The sequence below is a fragment of the Pelecanus crispus genome, chromosome 5, assembly GCF_030463565.1.
Source record: "Pelecanus crispus isolate bPelCri1 chromosome 5, bPelCri1.pri, whole genome shotgun sequence".
Classification (NCBI taxonomy): domain Eukaryota; kingdom Metazoa; phylum Chordata; class Aves; order Pelecaniformes; family Pelecanidae; genus Pelecanus; species Pelecanus crispus.
In genome coordinates this window covers 49,854,039-49,873,604 of record NC_134647.1, presented here as the reverse complement: position 1 = coordinate 49,873,604, position 19,566 = coordinate 49,854,039, and the positions used below count along the sequence as shown (strand labels likewise).

The 19,566-nt window shown below is 41.2% G+C and overlaps 1 protein-coding gene across 1 annotated transcript in view; it reads left to right on the top strand.

Annotated features, from left to right (window-relative positions):
* PLA2G4A (phospholipase A2 group IVA) overlaps positions 1-19,566 on the top strand; it is a 74,876-nt gene that overhangs the window by 40,658 nt on the left and 14,652 nt on the right. The window contains exons 7-11 of the mRNA XM_075711067.1: positions 4,031-4,167; positions 8,203-8,425; positions 9,682-9,796; positions 15,199-15,336; positions 15,640-15,732. Of these exons, the coding sequence (XP_075567182.1) occupies positions 4,031-4,167; positions 8,203-8,425; positions 9,682-9,796; positions 15,199-15,336; positions 15,640-15,732 (706 nt within the window). The remainder of the gene's footprint in view (positions 1-4,030; positions 4,168-8,202; positions 8,426-9,681; positions 9,797-15,198; positions 15,337-15,639; positions 15,733-19,566) is intronic.

The following is a 19,566-nucleotide window of genomic DNA, read 5'->3' as shown; positions in this document are numbered from 1 at the left end:
GCTAAACAAGCCAAGTGACCTCAGGCACTCCTCGTAAGTCTTGCCCTTGAGGCCTTTCACCATCTTAGTCACCCTCCTCTGGACACACTCTAATAGTTTGATTTCCTTCTTATATTGAGGTGCCCAAAACTGCACACAGTACTCAAGGTGGGGCCGCACCAGTGCAGTATAGATGGGACAACCACCTCCTTTGACTGGCTAGCGATGCTGTGCTTGATGCACCCCAGGACACAGTCAGCCCTTTTGGCTGCCAGGGCACACTGCTGAGTCATATTCGACTTGCCATCAACCCAAATCATAGAATCATAGAATGCTTTGGGTTGGAAGGGATCTTGAGAGATCATCGAGCCCAACCCCCCTGCAGTAAGCAGGGATTGAACCTGTGAACTTGGCGTTATTAGCACCATGCTCTAACCAACTGAGCTAACCCGGCCCAGGATCTCTTTCCATGGGGCTGCTCTTCAGCCTCTTGTTCCCCAGTTTGTATGTATAACCAGGACTACCCCATCACAGATGGAGAATCCAGCACTTGCTCTTGTTAAATTTCATACGGTTGGTCATGGCCCAGCTCTCTAGTCTATCCAGATCTCTCTGTAAGGCCTGTCTACCCTCAAGGGAGTCCACAGTTCCTCCTAGTTTAGTATCATTGGTAAACTTACTTAATGTACATTCGATTCCTGTGTCCAAATCATTTATAAAAACATTGAAGAGCACTGGTCCTAAAACTGAGCCCTGGAGAACCTCACTGGTGACTGGCTGCCAGCCTGATGTAACCCCATTTACTATAACTCTTTGAGGCTGACCCATCAGCCAATTGCTCACCCAATGTATTATGGACTTGTCTAGCTGTGTGCTGGATGTTTTGTCCAGAAGGATACTATGAGAGACAATATGAAAAGCTTTGCTAAAATCCAAAAAACCCACACCTACCGGCTTCCCTTGGTCAACTGGATGGGAGACCTTGTCATAAAAGGAAATTTAGTTAAGCAGGACTTTCCCCTTGTGAACCCGTGTTCATGCTATGTAGTAATATCAGATGGTTCTGTTATAAAATGTGTTTTTAAACTCCTAGCCAAAATATTATTTGTCTCTTCTGTTTCTGATTAGTAACTTTTACAGCTTTTGGCTCTGTCACAAAGGTATCATTTGGATTAAAGCTGGTGTTTGGATTGCTTTAAAAATTTCTGTGGTTTTGTAACTAAATAGTTTATTTAAAAACTAAATTTAATATCTTCTCTATTTTGGATTATGGGTAAGGAGGACAGACATTCTAAAGAAATTCTGAGTATATTTTTATTTACAAATCTTGCTACAAGTGGTGACTTCTTTAACTAGATTCTAATTCTTCAGAAAGCAGGCAGTTAGAGTTCTAAGTACCAGGGCATCGTGGGGCAACAACTTCCTAATGCCAAGACCTGATGTGGTTTATTCACTGAATTTGTAGACTTATTGGTTGTATTTTAAGGTCTGAAGCAGTGCCACAAATCTGTGCGAGTGAACTGAACTATACATTATTTCAGTAGACAGGAAGCTAGGGAAGGTCATAATGATAGTATTTGACTTTATATATATATATTACTATTTGACCAGAAAAATCAGGCATTACCTTTCTGTGCCTGTAAGGAACCTAAAATGGAGGATTCTGTGCAGTGATAATATTGTTCCCTATTAGCAAGTAGTATTGAATAAAAAGTATGATATAACAGATCATAGAAATACTGTTTTGAAGGGACCTCTGGAGGTCAGCTAGTCCCAGTTGCCTCTGAAAGGAGCGCTGTTGCCAACACTCAATTTAATGCCAACAGAGAAAATCAGGGGGATTCTGCTTAGCAAGTCCCAGAACAATCCGGAGTTTAGTGATTTCCAGAGCCCTAACTCTGATGCTCACTTCGCAGCCTTGGTCTGATCCTTAACTCAATCACTTTGTGAGTACTACAACCCAAGCAGCTCCCGGTGGCCGCGTTTGCCCCTGGTTCTTTACTATTCATGAACAGCAGGTGAGGTACAGCATTAGTCAGCCCCTCCAGCATATTCATTAGGAAATTGTCACCAAGGCAGTCTACAAACTTCCTGGATGGCTTGCACAATGCTGACCTTTCAGCAGGGACTTAAAATCCCCTGTGAGGACCACAGCCAGATCAGGAGACTTCTTCTGTTCTTTAGAGAAAGCCTTACCCACGTCATCCCACTGGTCAGCAGTCTGAATCTGACTGCCACAACATCCGTAGTGTTACTTTCTTTCTGATCATGACCCAGAAGCTCCCAAAAGATGTGTCTCTGGTTGCATCCTGATATTCTGTGCAATCAAGGAGCTGCTTTCTTGTAGAGCACATCCCCCTTACACCATTTTTCCCTGCCTATCTTCCCAGCCTTCACCCATCCATGGCAGTGTGCCAGGCATGCATGCTGTCCCACCAAGTCTATGGCATTCTGATTGTGTCATAGACCTGTAACTGCACTTGAACTTGCAGTTTTTCTTGTTTGATGTCTCTGTGCATCAACATAGAGACATTTGAGGTAAGCCTCTGAACACTGTTCCTTCTGAGCAGGAACACACAGGTCTCACTACTAGCTTTCTCCTATGCATTCCTCCTACATTTGCAACATTTGCACCCTTTGCTCACTTAGGTCCCCGTCACTGAAGTTAGTCTAGTCTTCCTCATTAAATTAGCAAGTCTGTTCATGAAGGTATTCCTTGCTCTGTTGGTCAGGTGGATTCTTTATTTTCCCATGGACCATCTTCATCAGCAAGCAAGGCTTCATGGTCAAGAAGCCAAGTCTCACTAGTGACACCACCTGAGCCTGATAGCATCTGCTTGAGCCATTGCTCTTCCAGACTGGAAAGATCAAGTCCGCAGGCCACAGCCTTGGGTGCCTGTGCCCCTCATTCTTGCTCCAAGAGGGGGCAAAGCACCTCTCATCTGCTCAAGGTCTCCCCTGCTTGTATCACTGTTGCCCACATGATGAGCAGTGAGGAGTAGCATCTGGAAGATCAGGTGACTCAGCCATTCTCCATGCCATCATGCATCTGGAGTCTGGGCAAGCAGCAAACTTCCACAAACAGCGTCTGGCTGGCAGGTTGGCCTGTGTCCCGTAGAAGACGGAGTCATCAGCTACCGTCACTTGTCACTTTCTTATCCAGTAACCTGTGATGTCTGGTCCAAAATTCTCCCTGACAGCATTTGTTCCTTCTCTGTCAGCAGGGCTCTGAAGTGAGGCCAAGAGCTGCAGGTGGAAGGGGAGACTTCTCTCTCTGCCAGAAGTAGCAAGCTTGCAGCTCCCCTCTCCTGGGAATTCATGCCTTCTTCCAGCCCTTCTGTTGCCTCAGTCATGCCTTCCTTCTTGCCAGCACAGGAGCTAGGCACGTTTAGCTTCCATTTATGTCCCTGCATGCCAGGTGCTTTATTACATGCCATCTGTTTGCACCTACTAGTTGCTAATGGTCCCTAGGTACAAGATAAATAGGAAGCTGGAAGGAAGTCTACTCTGCCCCTCTGTGAGATTTCCACCTTGGCCGACAGAACCTCTCCTGCTGCCTGGTTCCTGGCTTCCCTTGCTCATGATTGGCAGTGCTCTCCTCCCATGCTGCAGTCCAAAAGTATTTCTGCCATCCAGCTCTTCGTGAAGCAGAAAGCACTGAGTAAATGACGTACAGATATTGTACATCGGTCTTGGGCCCAGAGAACCGAAGACGGACACATAACTTCATGGATGGGATTACGATACTGTTCCATTCTAAGAACAGTGTTTAGAAGTCACATTTCAAAGCACTTTATTGAAGTATTTTGCTGTTCTCTTACACACACACCACTAAGAGACTGCACAATATCTTCCTTTTGGCTTGTTAGAACTTTTGTGCACAGATTTGGAGAAGCACAGACTTCTCTGCTGTGAGGATCTCTGGATGGTGACCTATTAATTGCACAAGGCTGGTATTTGTGGCCAGTGATCGATGAATAATGTTTACTTACTACTTTTAAGTCTTTATCAGAATTGATGTGGTGATATGCTATTCTTCTCATCTATGCAGGTACCAGTGATAGCGATATTGGGTTCAGGAGGTGGATTTCGTGCCATGGTAGGGTTTGCTGGAGTCATGAAAGCACTTTATGAATCAGGAATTTTAGACTGTGCGACTTACATTGCTGGTCTCTCAGGATCCACGTGGTAAGGGTTTTTTCTTTTTCTCCAGTTTTTCTTCAGGAAGTTCAAGAGTGAATTTTCATGACCTTATTTCTAAGGTTATAACTCACAGCAAATTTTGCACATACACTGTCAGTATGGAAAAGACATATGGAGACAGCTGTCTTGCAGCATAGCAGCTCAGTGGAGCAAGTCTGCTGGTGGAGGTGTTTCTGAATGCCTCGAAGGATAAGGAGAGCTCAGTCTCCAGGTGATCTTCCTAGGACCTTTGATAGCAGGAATGGATGAAAAGAGGTGCTACACATATGCATGCACATTTCTGTATCAACAGCCAATACTGTATGTACTAGGACTGTGTAATTGATTGTTTCATCTTGATAATCAAAAAATTAAGAATTCAAGCCGTTGGTATAAATCCAAAATATTTTTTGTGTTGCTTTGTTTTCCTGATGAAATTAAAAAAAAAAAAAACCCAAACCTTGCTATTTGAAGATGATGACTCATTCAACCCAGAATGAATTATATCCTTTTGGGGCACTTTTCAGAGATTCGCAAAATCCACAGATACTCAAAATCACTGAAAGATCTTTTGCTCCATTTTAGACTCAGTAGTCCCCTTCTTAGTGGATTTACTGAGGATATCGGGGACCTGATTCTTTCTTAGCCTAAGGAGATTTGAGCAGAGAAATTTCAACTTGTAGGAAGGAATGCCAACTGACTGCCATGGTGCAGGGCATCCTGCTGTGGATTGCCTTGTATCACTCCTGTTGTCGCTATTTAATTTAGAAGTTACATTGTTTTTTAAAATAGTTTGTTAGTCAGATGGGACAAAAGATCTTCCAAGATGTCTCAATTAGAATGCCCTAATCAGGTAGTTACGACGTCCTCCTGTCTGACTCAGTGAATTCTTCAGTCCATTAACATGAATAACATCACCAGGAGAAAATCAGAGTGACTTCACTGTGTGAAAGGCAATCTCTGGGTCTTACGATCTCAAGGCTTTGGAGGCAGCAGAATACTTTGGACCCCAGTATTATGTCTGCCTCTGAGAGGGTTTCTCTTTTCCCTGCCCAGTTCTATGAACCTGCAGCCTTTTGTCTTCTTGGCTCTTAGAAAAATTGTCCCAAATGGCACTTATTACAAATGTTGAAACTATTTGTTTTGACATTTCTCAAATGAAATGATGTAACATATTTAAAAGCTGTGTGATTTTCATCAGCCAAAGCCATCTGACAAATTCAATCCAAATATCTTAACTGTTTGGACTCCTTAACACTACATTTTTTTCATTAAGTGAAAAATTGCAGACTCTTTTTTGTCCAACTGTAAAACTTGGTTTTAAAACCAAGTGGCTTATCCTGTCAGTGGATCAGGTTGCAGTAGAGGATGTTACATCTTAAGAAAATTTTGAAGTTTTCAAGGGAGTATCCCAGATGTCACAAAATACGATTTTATCATAACCACTTTTTTTTTTTTTTATGTACCAGTTTGAATACTGGAGCTGCATCTGAATCCAGGGCCACCTAGTGCAAGAACAGTGTTGACAAGCTGGATTAATTCCATTAGAGTACCACCTAAGCAATTAGGGGACTGGAGCACATGAGAAAGTGAGGCAGCTGGATTTGTTTAGCCTTGAGGAGCAGGCAAAGGTAGTGGTGAGGGGAGATCTTACTGTTATCTTCAGCTGCCTAATGGGTAGCTGTAAAGAAAACAGACTCTTTTTGGAGACACACAGAGAAAGGACAAGGGGTAATGGCTGTAAGTTACAGCAAGATAAATTTGATTAGCTATTAGGAAAATTATTTTGCAGTGAGAGTGGTCAAGCACTGGAATGTATTGCTGCATCCTTACTTGACTGGGCTGGGTAAGGTGTCATCCTCTCTCTATCTGACTCAGCAAATACTTCGTGTGAAAGTAGAACTTGACTGAACAAAGCCCTGAGCAACCTGATCTGACTTTTAAGTTGGTTCTGCATTGAGCAGGAGGTGGGAATAGAGACCTCGAGGTTCCTTCCAGTCTAAATTACAAGATTATATGAATATCTCATTTCTTTGAGAGTAAGGGAAAAAGACTTTTGTTGGAATAGCTAAATATAAATGAGCAGGGAATCTGCCTGGAATGAGTTTTATCCCCTGGTTTAACTCTAAGGAAGCATGTGAATTTTGGTTCCACACGTTGTAAGGAAATAACTCTAACCTGAAAGCTGTTAACTCTTTTGAAATAGATAATGATCTGTTCTATTCCTTGTGTTTTTTTCCAATTATTTTTCACTTGTGTGAAGCTTGCTTCCCCCCTCCCAGACTAGATAGAAAGCTTTCAGAATGCCAGAAGGTTTTGAAATGCCAAAAGTGTCTATCAACTAAAGTAAGTTTCTTGTTCAGATTGAACTATAAAAGATTGGCATCCCTGGAAGCTGGGTTTTCTCTCACTAGTGGTTGGGGGGCCAGATTTATCACTGTCTATTGAGAAATCAGGATGTACTTTTGTGAAATTGCAAAAAGTGGAAGATATCATTTGGCTGGATGAAGAACAATTGAGTAGTGCAACACAGTGTGAAAAATTTTCACTGTGTTTCAAGGGAATGGTATATAGTCCATGTTCTGAAAAGGCATCAGTCAGCTGGCCATGAGGTCCCTTTTTGGGAAAACCCAGGTGTGAATACATAGTTGATCTAATGTAAACCTATAAAATCTGTATTAAAGTAGCAAGAGTATCTGAACTGCTTCAGTCAGGAGCATATGTTGGAAATAGTTGTTTTTAAACAAATTTGCTTTTGCTGTCTTGATGATGTTACCTGTTCAGAATTTCCTTGCTTGATTAATAAAGATTGACACTTTGGCACTCTCTTTCTTTTCTTTTTTTCCATGCAGTCTATTACTTGGGAATAATGCTCTTTTTTTTTTTTTTTTTTTTTTTTTTTCCCCTGAAGGGTGGAGAATTCCTTTCCTGCAGGGAGAGGCAGGTTTTTGCTTGTTCACTCAGATGCATGCCTAACCTTGGAGCAATGCATTTACCTCCCTGATTGTTTCTGTCATGTTGCTTCAACCTTGTACTGAATTCTTCATCCTGCATTTTCCTTTCTCTGCTCACATGGAAGCTTGCTGCTGTGTTTGTTCCACCCATGAGCTGACGTGCATGTTAAGTTTTAGAGACTGCGCAAAGGACTAATGAATCAAGTTCTTACATCATGCGTGTGACAGGGTTCATCATGCTGTCAAGTAAATTGCTGGGCAGTGATCTCAGGGCCAAGCTTACACAGTGTGTATCTCACTGCTATGCAGAATTATGCCTGCAGTATGGTATGTATATCTGAGCTAGCTAATTGAATAAATAATAGTGAAATGAGTGTCTAGTAGATTAGAACGGCCTGTCTTGAGCCTTCACCCATAGTGTTACTTAAGCCAAACCACAGTTCCCTGCACGTGTGTCTAAACTTCAAGTAAACAAAACTTCGGTTTCCAGAGTTACTCAGTGACAAAATCAAGATTTGCCCGATAGGCCTCTTTTGAGTCCTCAGACTCAATTAGATCTCTGCACACATTGTAGTTACTGTGCTTCATCTTATTATGAAAACATCTAGATCCTGGAAAGCATGCCATATACTAATATATTTTAGAAATTTTTGAGTAGTAATAATGAACTAGAGAGTGACAGACAGAGGTACATCTTAGAGTGAAAGAAGTGCACGTGTATACTTATAGGACCTCCAGTCTGCCAAATTGAGGTATGCTGTGACCACTTGAGAAGCTGTTTTTTCAGCTTATGATGATTCTGTCCATTGTCCCTTAAACAGATAAATGAGGAACACTTTTATCTTTTGCATCATACACATTATGGAAGTGTATGTTGAGTGTTTGATTGTATGCTTACATTTAAAACAAATTGTTTAGCTTTCTATACCTTGAGAAAAAAGAAATTACAATTCACTTTATAAACAGTGAGTAAATTAATCTGATTTAATCAGTAATTGTATCAAATTATTTATGAGTTTATTGTACATTTCAGGGAGCTGACATTGAACCAAGCTTTGATACTTACAGAGCCTATTTTCCATTGCAGGTACATGTCAACTTTGTATTCACACCCAGATTTTCCAGAAAAAGGACCAAAGGAGATTAATCAAGAATTGATGAACTCTGTGAGTCACAACCCACTTCTGCTGCTCACTCCTCAGAAAGTCAAACGCTACGTTGAAGCACTGTGGAATAAGAAAAGCTCAGGCCAGCCTGTCACCTTCACAGATATCTTTGGAATGCTAATAGGTGAAACACTTATCCATAATGTGAGTTCATTGTTTTATGATTATTAGGGTTGTGAAACTATTGCATAATAACCACTGTTACTATTATTTTGAAATGACCTTGGTAATATTTAACAAAGCATGTTTAGCAATAGAAACATTTAAAGTTATAGCTGAACAGATACTGGATAAGAAACTTAGAAAATGTTTTCCTTGCTCTGGGACATGTTTCTGAATGGTACTCATTTCTTTAAGAGCTAGGAAAACATCATGCATTCATATGCAACAGAAATTAACTCAACTGCTGGGTACTTGCAGCAAGCTCTTAATATTGTGTATTATCCATTAAAATTACTGCTCAAGCAATTTTGACAAATTAAAAATGGTGTAACCTCTTTATGCATATTTTGCTAAAGAAAAGCAGCATTTGCTTAAGAAAATACTAATTTCAAGGTGAAAGTTCTACATCGTTTTATTGTTACTTGTTTTTCTGAAAAAAGACAATAGGAGGGCTTCATACTGTTGTATTTTATTATTGACAAATCCTAATTGACTGAATCAGACACACAGACTTCAAGTTCAAATGAGTGAGGTGAGCAGAATTTGGATTTGATCTTACTGTAAGATTGAAATGCATTTATAGATTCACAGTCTTGTTTTATACACTTGTATCTTTCATGAGTATGCATTGCCGTTAGGTTTTAAACACTCTAAAATACTGAAAAAGAGGCAACACAGCTTTTAGTAACTGTGATATATAAGGTTAATTTCTGATGATGAAGGGATGTTAATGAACTTGTGAGGTTGGTTAGAAGTCCCTGTTTCATAAGGAGTTAAACAAATGAACAGATGTTTAGGTTAAATCTGAACCTGACACAATCAGTGAAAAATGGAAATAAGGCTCTTGGTTATTCACAGATAGCACATCTTAGTACTATCATGTCATAATGACTTTCAGTCTGTCTTGATTGCAGACTCCAGAATATTTTCTGCAACCTTGCTTTGTCCAGCAATACTGTTTTCTTTTTGTCCATGTTATTTTGAATTCTATAACACATGCTTATTTCATCTTCCTATCATGTCTTCTCCCACTCCTTCCTTCCTGAACTGTGCATTTAAAAGGTATTCAAGCAGATTACTTCCTTCTACAAGAAGTTCTTCTGCTCTGTTTTTCTTGGAAGTAACTGAATTTGTCCATTTTCCTTCTCTTTGAGAATTTCAGAGAAATGAGTAGTCTCCCAAATATCAACAGGCCTTTATAGGATCGGTTTGGACATAATGTCTTTCTTTTCATGCAGAGAATGGACACCACTTTAAGCAACATGAAGGAGAAAATCAATAATGCACAGTGTGCTCTCCCACTCTTTACGTGTCTCCATGTCAAACCAGATGTCTCAGAGTTGATGTTTGCAGGTATGTTTTCAATCTGTGTATTGAGTCACTTGTGAAAAGAAGAGAAATGCGTGGCTGAAAAAAAGCCTATTTTTTTAATTCTTCTGAGAGTAATTGTATCCTGAAACTTGGTACACGTTGGAATTATTAGTCTTATGGAAAGAATTAGGAAAGAATTTACCATGATATGAAACATTCTTTGGGGCTTAACAAAATTCGCATTGTTATGAGCTGAGTACAGGGAGATTTTAATTTATAAAAAGAATAGGAAGTTGTGATGTTGAAGGATATACCAACAGGCACATCATAAGGACAATTCTGATGGGTTTTAAAAGGTGATGGGGAAATGGACACATTTGTGTTCAGCGGCTTCTGGGAATCTGACAGTAGAGTCTGGTAACAAGAAGTTACTCAGGGATAAGTGATCACATACTTAGGTAGGTGGATACTTATTCAGTTGGTGCAGTATTTGCGTCAAGGTTACAGGATTGTGGAGAACAGGCATCAAATGGACATATTCCTCATGGCATACCATGGAACTGAGCCTTTTGTTGGCTTTTATTATGCATCTTTTCCTGTCCATGGAAAGACAAACAGACTATATTTTAGGTCAATGGCCTTTTATTTTTCTATCATTCTTGGGTTTGGAGACTTATCCTTAGACCATTTTGTAGACATTATTTTTTTGTTTTTTTACCTGAAAATAAGTCTAACACAATAACAGCCTCTTTAGGTTTCTGTGAAATGTTAAATGGTGGCCAAGTTTTGTTCTCTATATATTATAAAAAAAAAGATTTCCTAACAGTTGAAAAGAATATTGCTTATCCTTGAAGTAGCTAAGTAGAATTACAGAATCGTTTAGGTTGGAAAAGACCTTTTTTCATCCAGTCCAACCATTAACCTAACATTACCAAGTCCACACTAAACCAATTAAGGGTAGACTAGACTAAACCATGTCCCAAAGTGCCACGACTGCCCGTTTCTTGAACTCTTCCAGGGATGGTGACTCCACCACCTCTCTGGGCAGCCTGTTCCAATGCTTGACTACCCTTTCCGTGAAGAAATTTTTCCTAATACACTGCTGGAGTCAAGACAAAAAGAAAGCTGGTGTTTCTCCAACAGCAGAAAGCTGCTTAACATTAGTATATCAGACAGGTAAAGGGAAATGTCTTCAGTCATACAGCATTATTCCTCTTTCTAAGAAGAGTGAAATTAGAATTGAACAAACAACTTAGATATACTCTCTTTTTTACTTCTTGCACAGTGTAAAGTACTGTTGGTAACACAAAAGGGGCTTTTGCTTTTGTTTATTCCATAGGTTTTAATCCCATCTAGTAGCCTCAATTGAGAGTGTGTCCAATTGTGCTAGATGCTGTACAAAGAAAGGAATATGTATCTCTATATAGTTATATATAAGACTGAGAAGGGAAACACCAAGTGGCTTGCCCAAGGTTTATACATCAGGCAATGTATCCACACTTCCTAAGAAGATTATTTGGAAAAGTTGCTGTCAAAACTTTGTTTGTAGTGGAAAACAAGGTTGTAAATTAGGTTAATTTTTTCATGGGAGAATGTCTACTGTCCTCCTTAGGAAACTGAAAATTTTTTGTTTGAAAATAAAAGTATTTTGTTTTTTGATGAGATTCCGTTTTCTGAGACATTTTATTTGGGTAACTTATTTACTGTTTAAAAACAAAATTATCTTTAGTTAATAATGGCCTTCTCAAGCAAGACCAGAAGCACCTGAAGGCTGGTCTAATTTCTCTAAACTTACCAATTGGTCTAAAAAAGGTATTGCCTCTGCCAGTGGATCTTATTTTTGCTTTTTTGAGACTATCTTCTATATCATTATATAGGATTATCATTTATATTGTAAGCTTTTTCCCCCCCTTTTAGAACTGAACAGCTATTCTTGATATGAAATATATAGTAAGTTTTGAACAGAAATATTTACACTTTCTTATTTACTAGATTGTAGATGTAGGTGAGATCGTTCATGTTGTTTCAAGCTGAAATGCATTGATTATATCAGATAACATTCCTTCTGGGAGCAATGGTGCAAGATTCATGCAGCTGCTAATAGCTTTCATGCCCCAGGCACTGCATGTTTTCCCTTACCAATAGCATTTCTGACCTAGGTAGCACCAGCCATACCCAAAACTGCAGTAATCATTTTAACTGAACATAAAGTGATTTAGTTAAAAACAGCTTTTTTTTTTTAATTATGATAGTTTCTTTAATGATGAGAAATTACCTGAAGATACTGATTTCCAGTGTTAAAGAGGGGAGTGGAATTTAATGTTTGGCTTTGTATTACATGCTTCCATCCCCTAACAGCCTTGTTCACCAGCTTGGCTGCTGCTGCAGTGCCAGACCAGTCAAAATTTGGATTTTGGGGTTTTGCTCTTGAAAGCCATTATAGTAAACTTATGTCTGTGAGAGGGTGAGTGTGTATGTGTTACTCCATAGCAGTAAGTGCTGCAGAATTCATTTGGGAAGCAGAGCAGCCTTGAGGTATGGATTCATAGCACTTGGAACCCAGGCTTCAGGTTTCAGAGGGGTCCTTTAGTTGGTGCTCAGTTAGCTGTGTTCATCACACATACTGGATTGGGTATGTGGTTTTGATCTGCCCGCATGCAGCAAGGCTGAACTGTAAAGTGAATCTGGTCTCAGTGTGTGAATACAGTCCATGCATTTATGTGCCCAATCCTGAATTTTCCAAATGCTTAATGTTGGCAAAATATTACCTCTGTCTTCCCTTGTGAGAACAGGAAAAATCTGTTGCATCTTCAGCTGGTATGAAGCAGTGTAGAGTTACGATCGAACTTACATCATGGGCCGAAGCAAATGTATGAGGTTCAACAAGGCCAAGTGCCAGGTCCTGCACTTGGGTCACAACAACCCCATGCAACGCTACAGGCTTGGGGAGGAGTGGCTGGAAAGCTGCCCAGCAGTAAAGGACCTGGGGGTGTTGGTGGACAGCCAGCTGAACATGAGCCAGCAGTGTGCCCAGGTGGCCAACAAAAGGCCAACAGCATCCTGGCTTGTATGAGGAATAGTGTGGCCAGCAGGAGCAGGGAAGTGATTGTCCCCCTGTACTCGGCGCTGGTGAGGCCACACCTGGAATACTGTGTCCAGTTTTGGGCCCCTCTATACAAGAAAGACATTGAGTTGCTGGAGCGTGTTCAGAGAAGGGCAACGAAGCTGGTGAAGGGTCTGGAGCACAGGCCTTATAAGGAGCGGCTGAGGGAACTGGGGTTGTTTAGCCTAGAGAAGAGGAGGCTGAGGGGAGACCTTATTTCTCTCTACAACTACCTGAAAGGAGGTTGTAGTGAGGTGGGTGTTGGTCTCTTCTCCCAAGTAGTTAGCGATAGGACGAGAGGAAATGGGCTCAAGCTGTGCCAGTGGAGGTTTAGGTTGGAAATTAGGAAAAATTTCTTCATGGAAAGGGTAGTCAAGCATTGGAACAGGCTGCCCAGAGAGGTGGTGGAGTCACCATCCCTGGAAGTGTTCAAAAAATGGGTAGACGTGGCACTTTGTGACATGGTTTAGTGGGCATGGGGGTTTTGGGTTGATGATTGGACTGCTGATCTTAGAGGTCCCTTCCAATCTTAATGATTCCTAGTTTTTACTTTCATTATAAATGATCCAGCCACCAAGCCAGGAGGTGTGGGGTTGCTACTCTACCCTTAATTGGTTTAGGGGTGGCCTTGGTAATGTTAGGTTAATGGTTGGACTTGATGACCTTAAAGGTCTTTTCCAACCTAAACGATTCTATGATTGTATGATCAGGGCCACATCCAAAATGCAGTGAACAGAGCTGAGAGGTTTGACTTCAGTACATTTTGGATTAAGCCACAGTCAAGGAACTAATCCAGTCTACTGGGTTATGAACATTAAATATTTCTCTTGGTATAGAGTTCTAGTCTCTTGGGACATTCAAGTCCTGCTCATTTAAATGACCACTGGAGCTTCTGGAATGGCAGAAGCTAATGCTGAAGCCCTTTAATTTTAGGGCAGAAATCTTATTTCCCTAGGCAGGATATGTGATTTGAGAAATCATTTTCTTCAGTGCAAATACAAAAATGAAAGTGGATTATCACAGATTAAACTAATTCTAATTCTTATTTTAATTTTGCTGTCAACACAGTTCTAAACACGTATCTGCAAATTCCTGTTTATATATCTAAAGGGAAATACTATTAAATTCCTGGGTTGGGTCTTCAAAGGAATTTCCTTCTGTTCCAAGAAACGTGAAGATTTGTGGGTGGTTTATTTGGAAAATAGGATGTTGTATTTGACTTAGCATAGATAAGCATTGCCCCACAAAACAAAACTCTCAGCAGTCATGATTAAATCTTCCCTTTTAAGGACGAGTGGTTAACCTTATGCTTAACATGCTCAACAGAAACACTAAATATCTTAAGGTGTAGATGACATCCTATGACTTGTGGGGCTTTTTCAAAGCTGTTTCTTTTGCCTTTCTGTTTCAGAATTATTTCTGATTTGTTTACGGAAGCAGTCAAATCAATCACTACTAAAAATATGGAACATAAAATAGATGAATGGGTGAAATACTAAAAATGTAAGGTATTTTTTGTTTGTATTGCTCCCTTTTTGAAATGGATTCTCTGATGTAAGCAACTCCCCTGGTTTCAAAGAAAATATTTCAATATCAGCTAAAATCCATTTTCAAAAAAGGCATACATCATAGAATATAAAACACTACTAAAATTTTCTGCTAAGATCAGAAAGTGCATTTGAACATTTTATTCCATATTTTTATTGAGCTCTCTATTCAATAAAATGGCATGTACTTTTAAAAATATGGTTTACATCATTTGGTATTAATAAGTTTCTCAGCTGCCTCTCAGCTTTGCCTTTTCATGTTGGATTTCACTGGAAACTTTTGGTTTTGGTGGAATCCAAATGCCTTTCCTAGAATCTTTCACAACTTTTGTGATATTAAATAACTTTGCTGCTGCCTTTGCCACTGCCCTCCACAGTTTTGGTAGGATCACAGTGAAAGAAAAGAAAGTTGGAACTTAGACCCACATTGCATTTCATGTGACAGGGAATCATATTGAAGCATGAGATGAAAAACAGAGGTAATTTTGTTTTTCTCATTTGTGATCACTACTTTTATACTTCTGTTTTTACAACCTCATATTTTTTCACCAAAGTTTGTTGTAGTAAGAGAGAATGAGAATTCCTTCTCTGCTGAGACATTAGACTGTCGTTCATTGGAAATCAAAGTTTTGACTTCTGCACAACATAAGAGATATTCCTGTTGGTTATTTAAGTTCCCATTTAACTAAAATTTCTTTGCTTGGACAGAGGTTTCATTCGTTTATGTATTTTCATCCTGTTTCTATTCAGGTTGAGATTGCTAACTAAGCACAATTTTGTTTCTTATTTTGCAGACTGGGTGGAATTCAGTCCTTATGAGATTGGTATGGCAAAGTATGGCACTTTTATGTCTCCTGATTTGTTTGGAAGTAAATTTTTTATGGGGACAGTGGTGAAGAAGTATAATGAAAATCCCTTGCATTTTTTGATGGGTGAGTATGTGACAGAAAGAGACTTTAAAATAAAACTAATGTCAGTAGTTCATGGACAAGGGCTTTTAAATACAATCACACGAAGTGTGAGACAAGAAGTAGAGTTCTCAATTTGTTGGAAGATACCCATTTGAAAGATTTCACAGACATGGATTGGCATGTCCTGGTACATCTGAGGTTATGACTTAGCATGTTCCAAAATTAGATGTGTGTTCAGAGAGCAAGCAACTGCTGAAATAGTGCAGAATATGGTTTTTTATTTTTCTTCCAGCCTCCCTTCATTGTTTACTTTTTCCCTTTCAGGTGTCTGGGGCAGTGCATTTTCTATATTATTTAACAGAGTGCTTGGCGTCTCCAATTCTCAAAATAAAGGTCCCACCATGGAAGAAGAATTAGGTAATATTAGTAAATAATTCTTCTACTGTGCAAAACAATTACTAGTAAGATTCAGTGCAGTCTTAGTCTGTGGAAGGATGGCACTCCGCTGGTAGTCATTTTAAGAATGTGGAATTCAAGTAACTTTAATTGCTAAAATGCGAGATGCTGATGAGGTAAAGGAAAGAGGGTTAGTAATTTTCTTTTCTTTCCCTTTTGTTTCTGATCAGCATCAGAGGCACTGAAAGTCACTTGCATATATCCAACTATTTTCATGAAGTTAAAAGAATCCAGATCCCTTTTTTATTTTGTTATGCTAGTTTTTGGAGATCAGAAGCTGACAAATACTTGATAGTTACTCGTGAAGTCTCTTGACACTGGACTGTATTATTCAAGGGATTAGTAAAGTAAAAACAAATTTTAGCATCTCTGTATTGTTAGATTTTTCCATTCTAACCACAAGTCACCTGTTGGTATCTGATCCTTTGCTTACTAATTTAATGCTTTTCATAGAATCATAGAATTGTTTAGGTTGGAAAAGACCTTTAAGATCATCAAGTCCGACCATTAACCTAACACTACCAAGTGCACCACTAAACCAATTAAGGGGAGAGTAATAATTAATTTCATGTTTCCTGGCTTGGTGGCTGGATTAGTTTCTAATAAAAGTAAAACTAGAATAGAATCACCGGGGTTGGAAAGGACCTCTAAGATCATCAGTCCAACCATCAACCCAACACCACCATGTCCTAAAGTGCCACATCTACCCGTTTTTTTGAACACCACCTCCAGGGATGGTGACTCCACCACCTCTCTGGGCAGCCTGTTCCAATGCTTGACTACCCTTTCCATGAAGAAATTTTTCCTAATATCCAATCTAAACCTCCCCTGGCGCAGCTTGAGCCCATTTCCTTTCGTCCTATCGCTAACTCCTTGGGAGAAGAGACCAATACCCACCTCAGTACAACCTCCTTTCAGGTAGTTGTAGAGAGAATAAGGTCTCCCCTCAACCTCCTCTTCTCTAGGCTAAACAACCCCAGTTCCCTCAGCTGCTCCTCATAAGGCCTGTCCTCCAGACCCTTCACCAGCTTCACTGCCCTTCCCTAGACATGCTCCAGCACCTCAATGTCTTTCTTGTATAGAGGGGCCCAAAACTGGACACAGTATTCCGGGTGCGGCCTCACCTGTGCCGAGTACAGGGGGACAATCACTTCCCTGCTCCTGCTGGCCACACTATTCCTCATACAAGCCAGGATGCTGTTGGCCACCTGGGCACACTGCTGGCTCATGTTCAGCCGACTGTCCACCAACACCCCCAGGTCCTTTTCAGCCAGGCAGCTTTCCAGCCACTCTTCCCCAAGCCTGTAGCGTTGCATGGGGTTGTTGTGACCCAAGTGCAGGACCCGGCACTTGGCCTTGTTGAATCTCATACAATTGACCTCAGCCCATTGATCCAGCCTGTCCCGATCCCTCTGCAGGGCCATCCTACCTTCGAGCAGATCAACACTCCCACCCACTTTGGTGTCATCTGCAAGGTTACTGAGGGTGCACTCAATCCCCTCATCCAGATTGTTGATAAAGATATGAAACAGAACTGGCCCCAAACCTAAGCCCCGGGGAATACCACTTGTAACCTGCTGCCAACTGGATTTAACTCTGTTCACCACAACTCTCTGGGCTCACCATCCAGACAGTGTTTTACCCAGTGAAGAGTACACCTGCCTAAGCCATGATCCACCAGCTTCCCTAGGAGAATGCTGTGGAGGACGGTGTCAAAGGCTTTCCTGAAGTCCAGGTAGATGACATCCACAGCGTTTCCCTCATCCACTAGGTGGGTCACCAGGCCAGAAAAGGAGATCAGGTTGGTCAAACAGGACCTGCCTTTCATGAACCCGTGCTGGCTGGGACTGATCCCCTAGTTGATCTGCACTTGCCTATTGAGTTCACTCAATATGAACCACTCCATAATCTTTCCTGGCGTCGAGGTCAGGGTGACAGGCTTGTAGTTCCCCAGGTCCTCCTTCCGGCCCTTCTTGTAGATAGGCGTCACATTGGCAAGCCTCCAGTCATCTGGGACCTCCCCTGTTAACCAGGACTGCTGATAGATGATGGAAAGTGGCTTGGCAAGCTCCTCCACCAGCTCCCTCAGTACTCTCAGGTGGATTCCATCTGGCCCCATAGACTTGTGAGCATCCAGGTGGTGTAGCAGGTTGTTAACTGCTTCCTCCTGGATTATGGGGGCTTCGTTCTGCTCTCCATCCCTGTCTTCCGGCTCAGGGCGCTGAATACCCTGGGGATAACTGGTCTGACTATTAAAGACAGAGGCAACGAAGGCATTAAGTACCTCAGCCTTTTCCTCATCTTTGGTGGCAATGTTCCCCCCCTGCATCCAGTAAAGGATGGAGATTCTCCTTGGCTCTCTTTTTCTTGTTAATGTACTTGTAGAAACATTTTTTATTGTCTCTTACAACAGTGGCCAGATTGAGTTCTAGCTGGTCTTTTGCCTTTCTAATTTTCTCTCTGCGTGACCTAACGAGATCCCTGTACTCTTCCTGAGTTGCCTGACCCTTTTTCCAAAAGTGGTAAACTCTCCTTTTTTCCCCTGAGTCCCAGCAAAAGCTCTCTGTTCAGCCAGGCCGGTCAACTTCCCCACCACTTCGTTTTATGGCATGTGGGGACAGCCTGCTTCTGCACCCTTCAGAACTTCCTTCCTGAAGAACGCCCATCCTTCCTGGACCCCTTTGCCCTTCAGGACTGTCTCCCAAGGGACTCTGTCAACCAGTGTCCTGAACAGGCCAAAGTTTGCCCTGTGGAAGTCCATGGTAGTGGTCTTGCTGGCTCCTCTCCTTACTTTGCCAAGAATCGAGAACTCTGTCGTATCATGGTCGCTAAGTCCAAGACAGCCTCTGACCACAACATCTCCCACCAGTCCTTCCCTAGTAGACTCGCTTACCAGCCGCGTCAGGAAGTTATCTTCCACACACTCCAGGAACCTCCTAGACTGTTTCCTCTCTGCTGTGTTGTATTTCCAGCAGACGTCTGGTAAGTTGAGGTCCCCTACAAGAACAAGGGCTAGCGACTGTGAAACTTCTGCCAGTCGCCTATAGAATGCTTCATCTACCTCTTCATCCTGGTTGGGTGATCTATAACAGACTCCCAGCAGGATATCTGCCTTGTTGGCCTTCCCTCTCATCCTTACCCATAAGCACTTGACATTATCATCACTATCATTGAGCTCTATACAGTCGAAACACTCGCTAACATACAGAGCCACCCCACCGCCTCTCCTTCCTTGCCTATCCCTTCTGAAGAGCTCATAGCCATCCAGTGCAGCACACCAGTCATGAGAGTCATCCCACCATGTTTCTGTGATGGCGACTAAGTCATAGCTATCGGGCTGCACAAGGGCTTCCAGGTCCTCCTGTTTCTTGCCCATGCTGCATGCATTGGTGTAGATGCACTTGAGCTGGGTTATCGATTTCACCCCCAACATTGGCATGCCGCCTTTGGGGTCCTTTCTAGTGAGCCTGGTTATATCGACTTATATTTTGATTTCATTCCTACTGCGCAAATGGTGTAATGACAGTAAGGAAAGAGTTGTAGCTTGGTTTGAGTAGGCTTTATTGTGTTTTCTTCAAAGGTGCAATTGATAATGAAAGGTTTTTTTAACATTTTTTCCTCTTCAGAAGATGGCATTGCAGGGAAATATATAACCAATAAATAAATTGTACTAGACAACCAGATTTTTCTGAAGACCTTGGAGAGAAAATGCAGATTTAGTTGATTTAAAAAAAACAAACCAAAAAAACCCCAAGCCCCTTAGCTGTCTCTGTCTCCTAATAGATGGTATTCAGC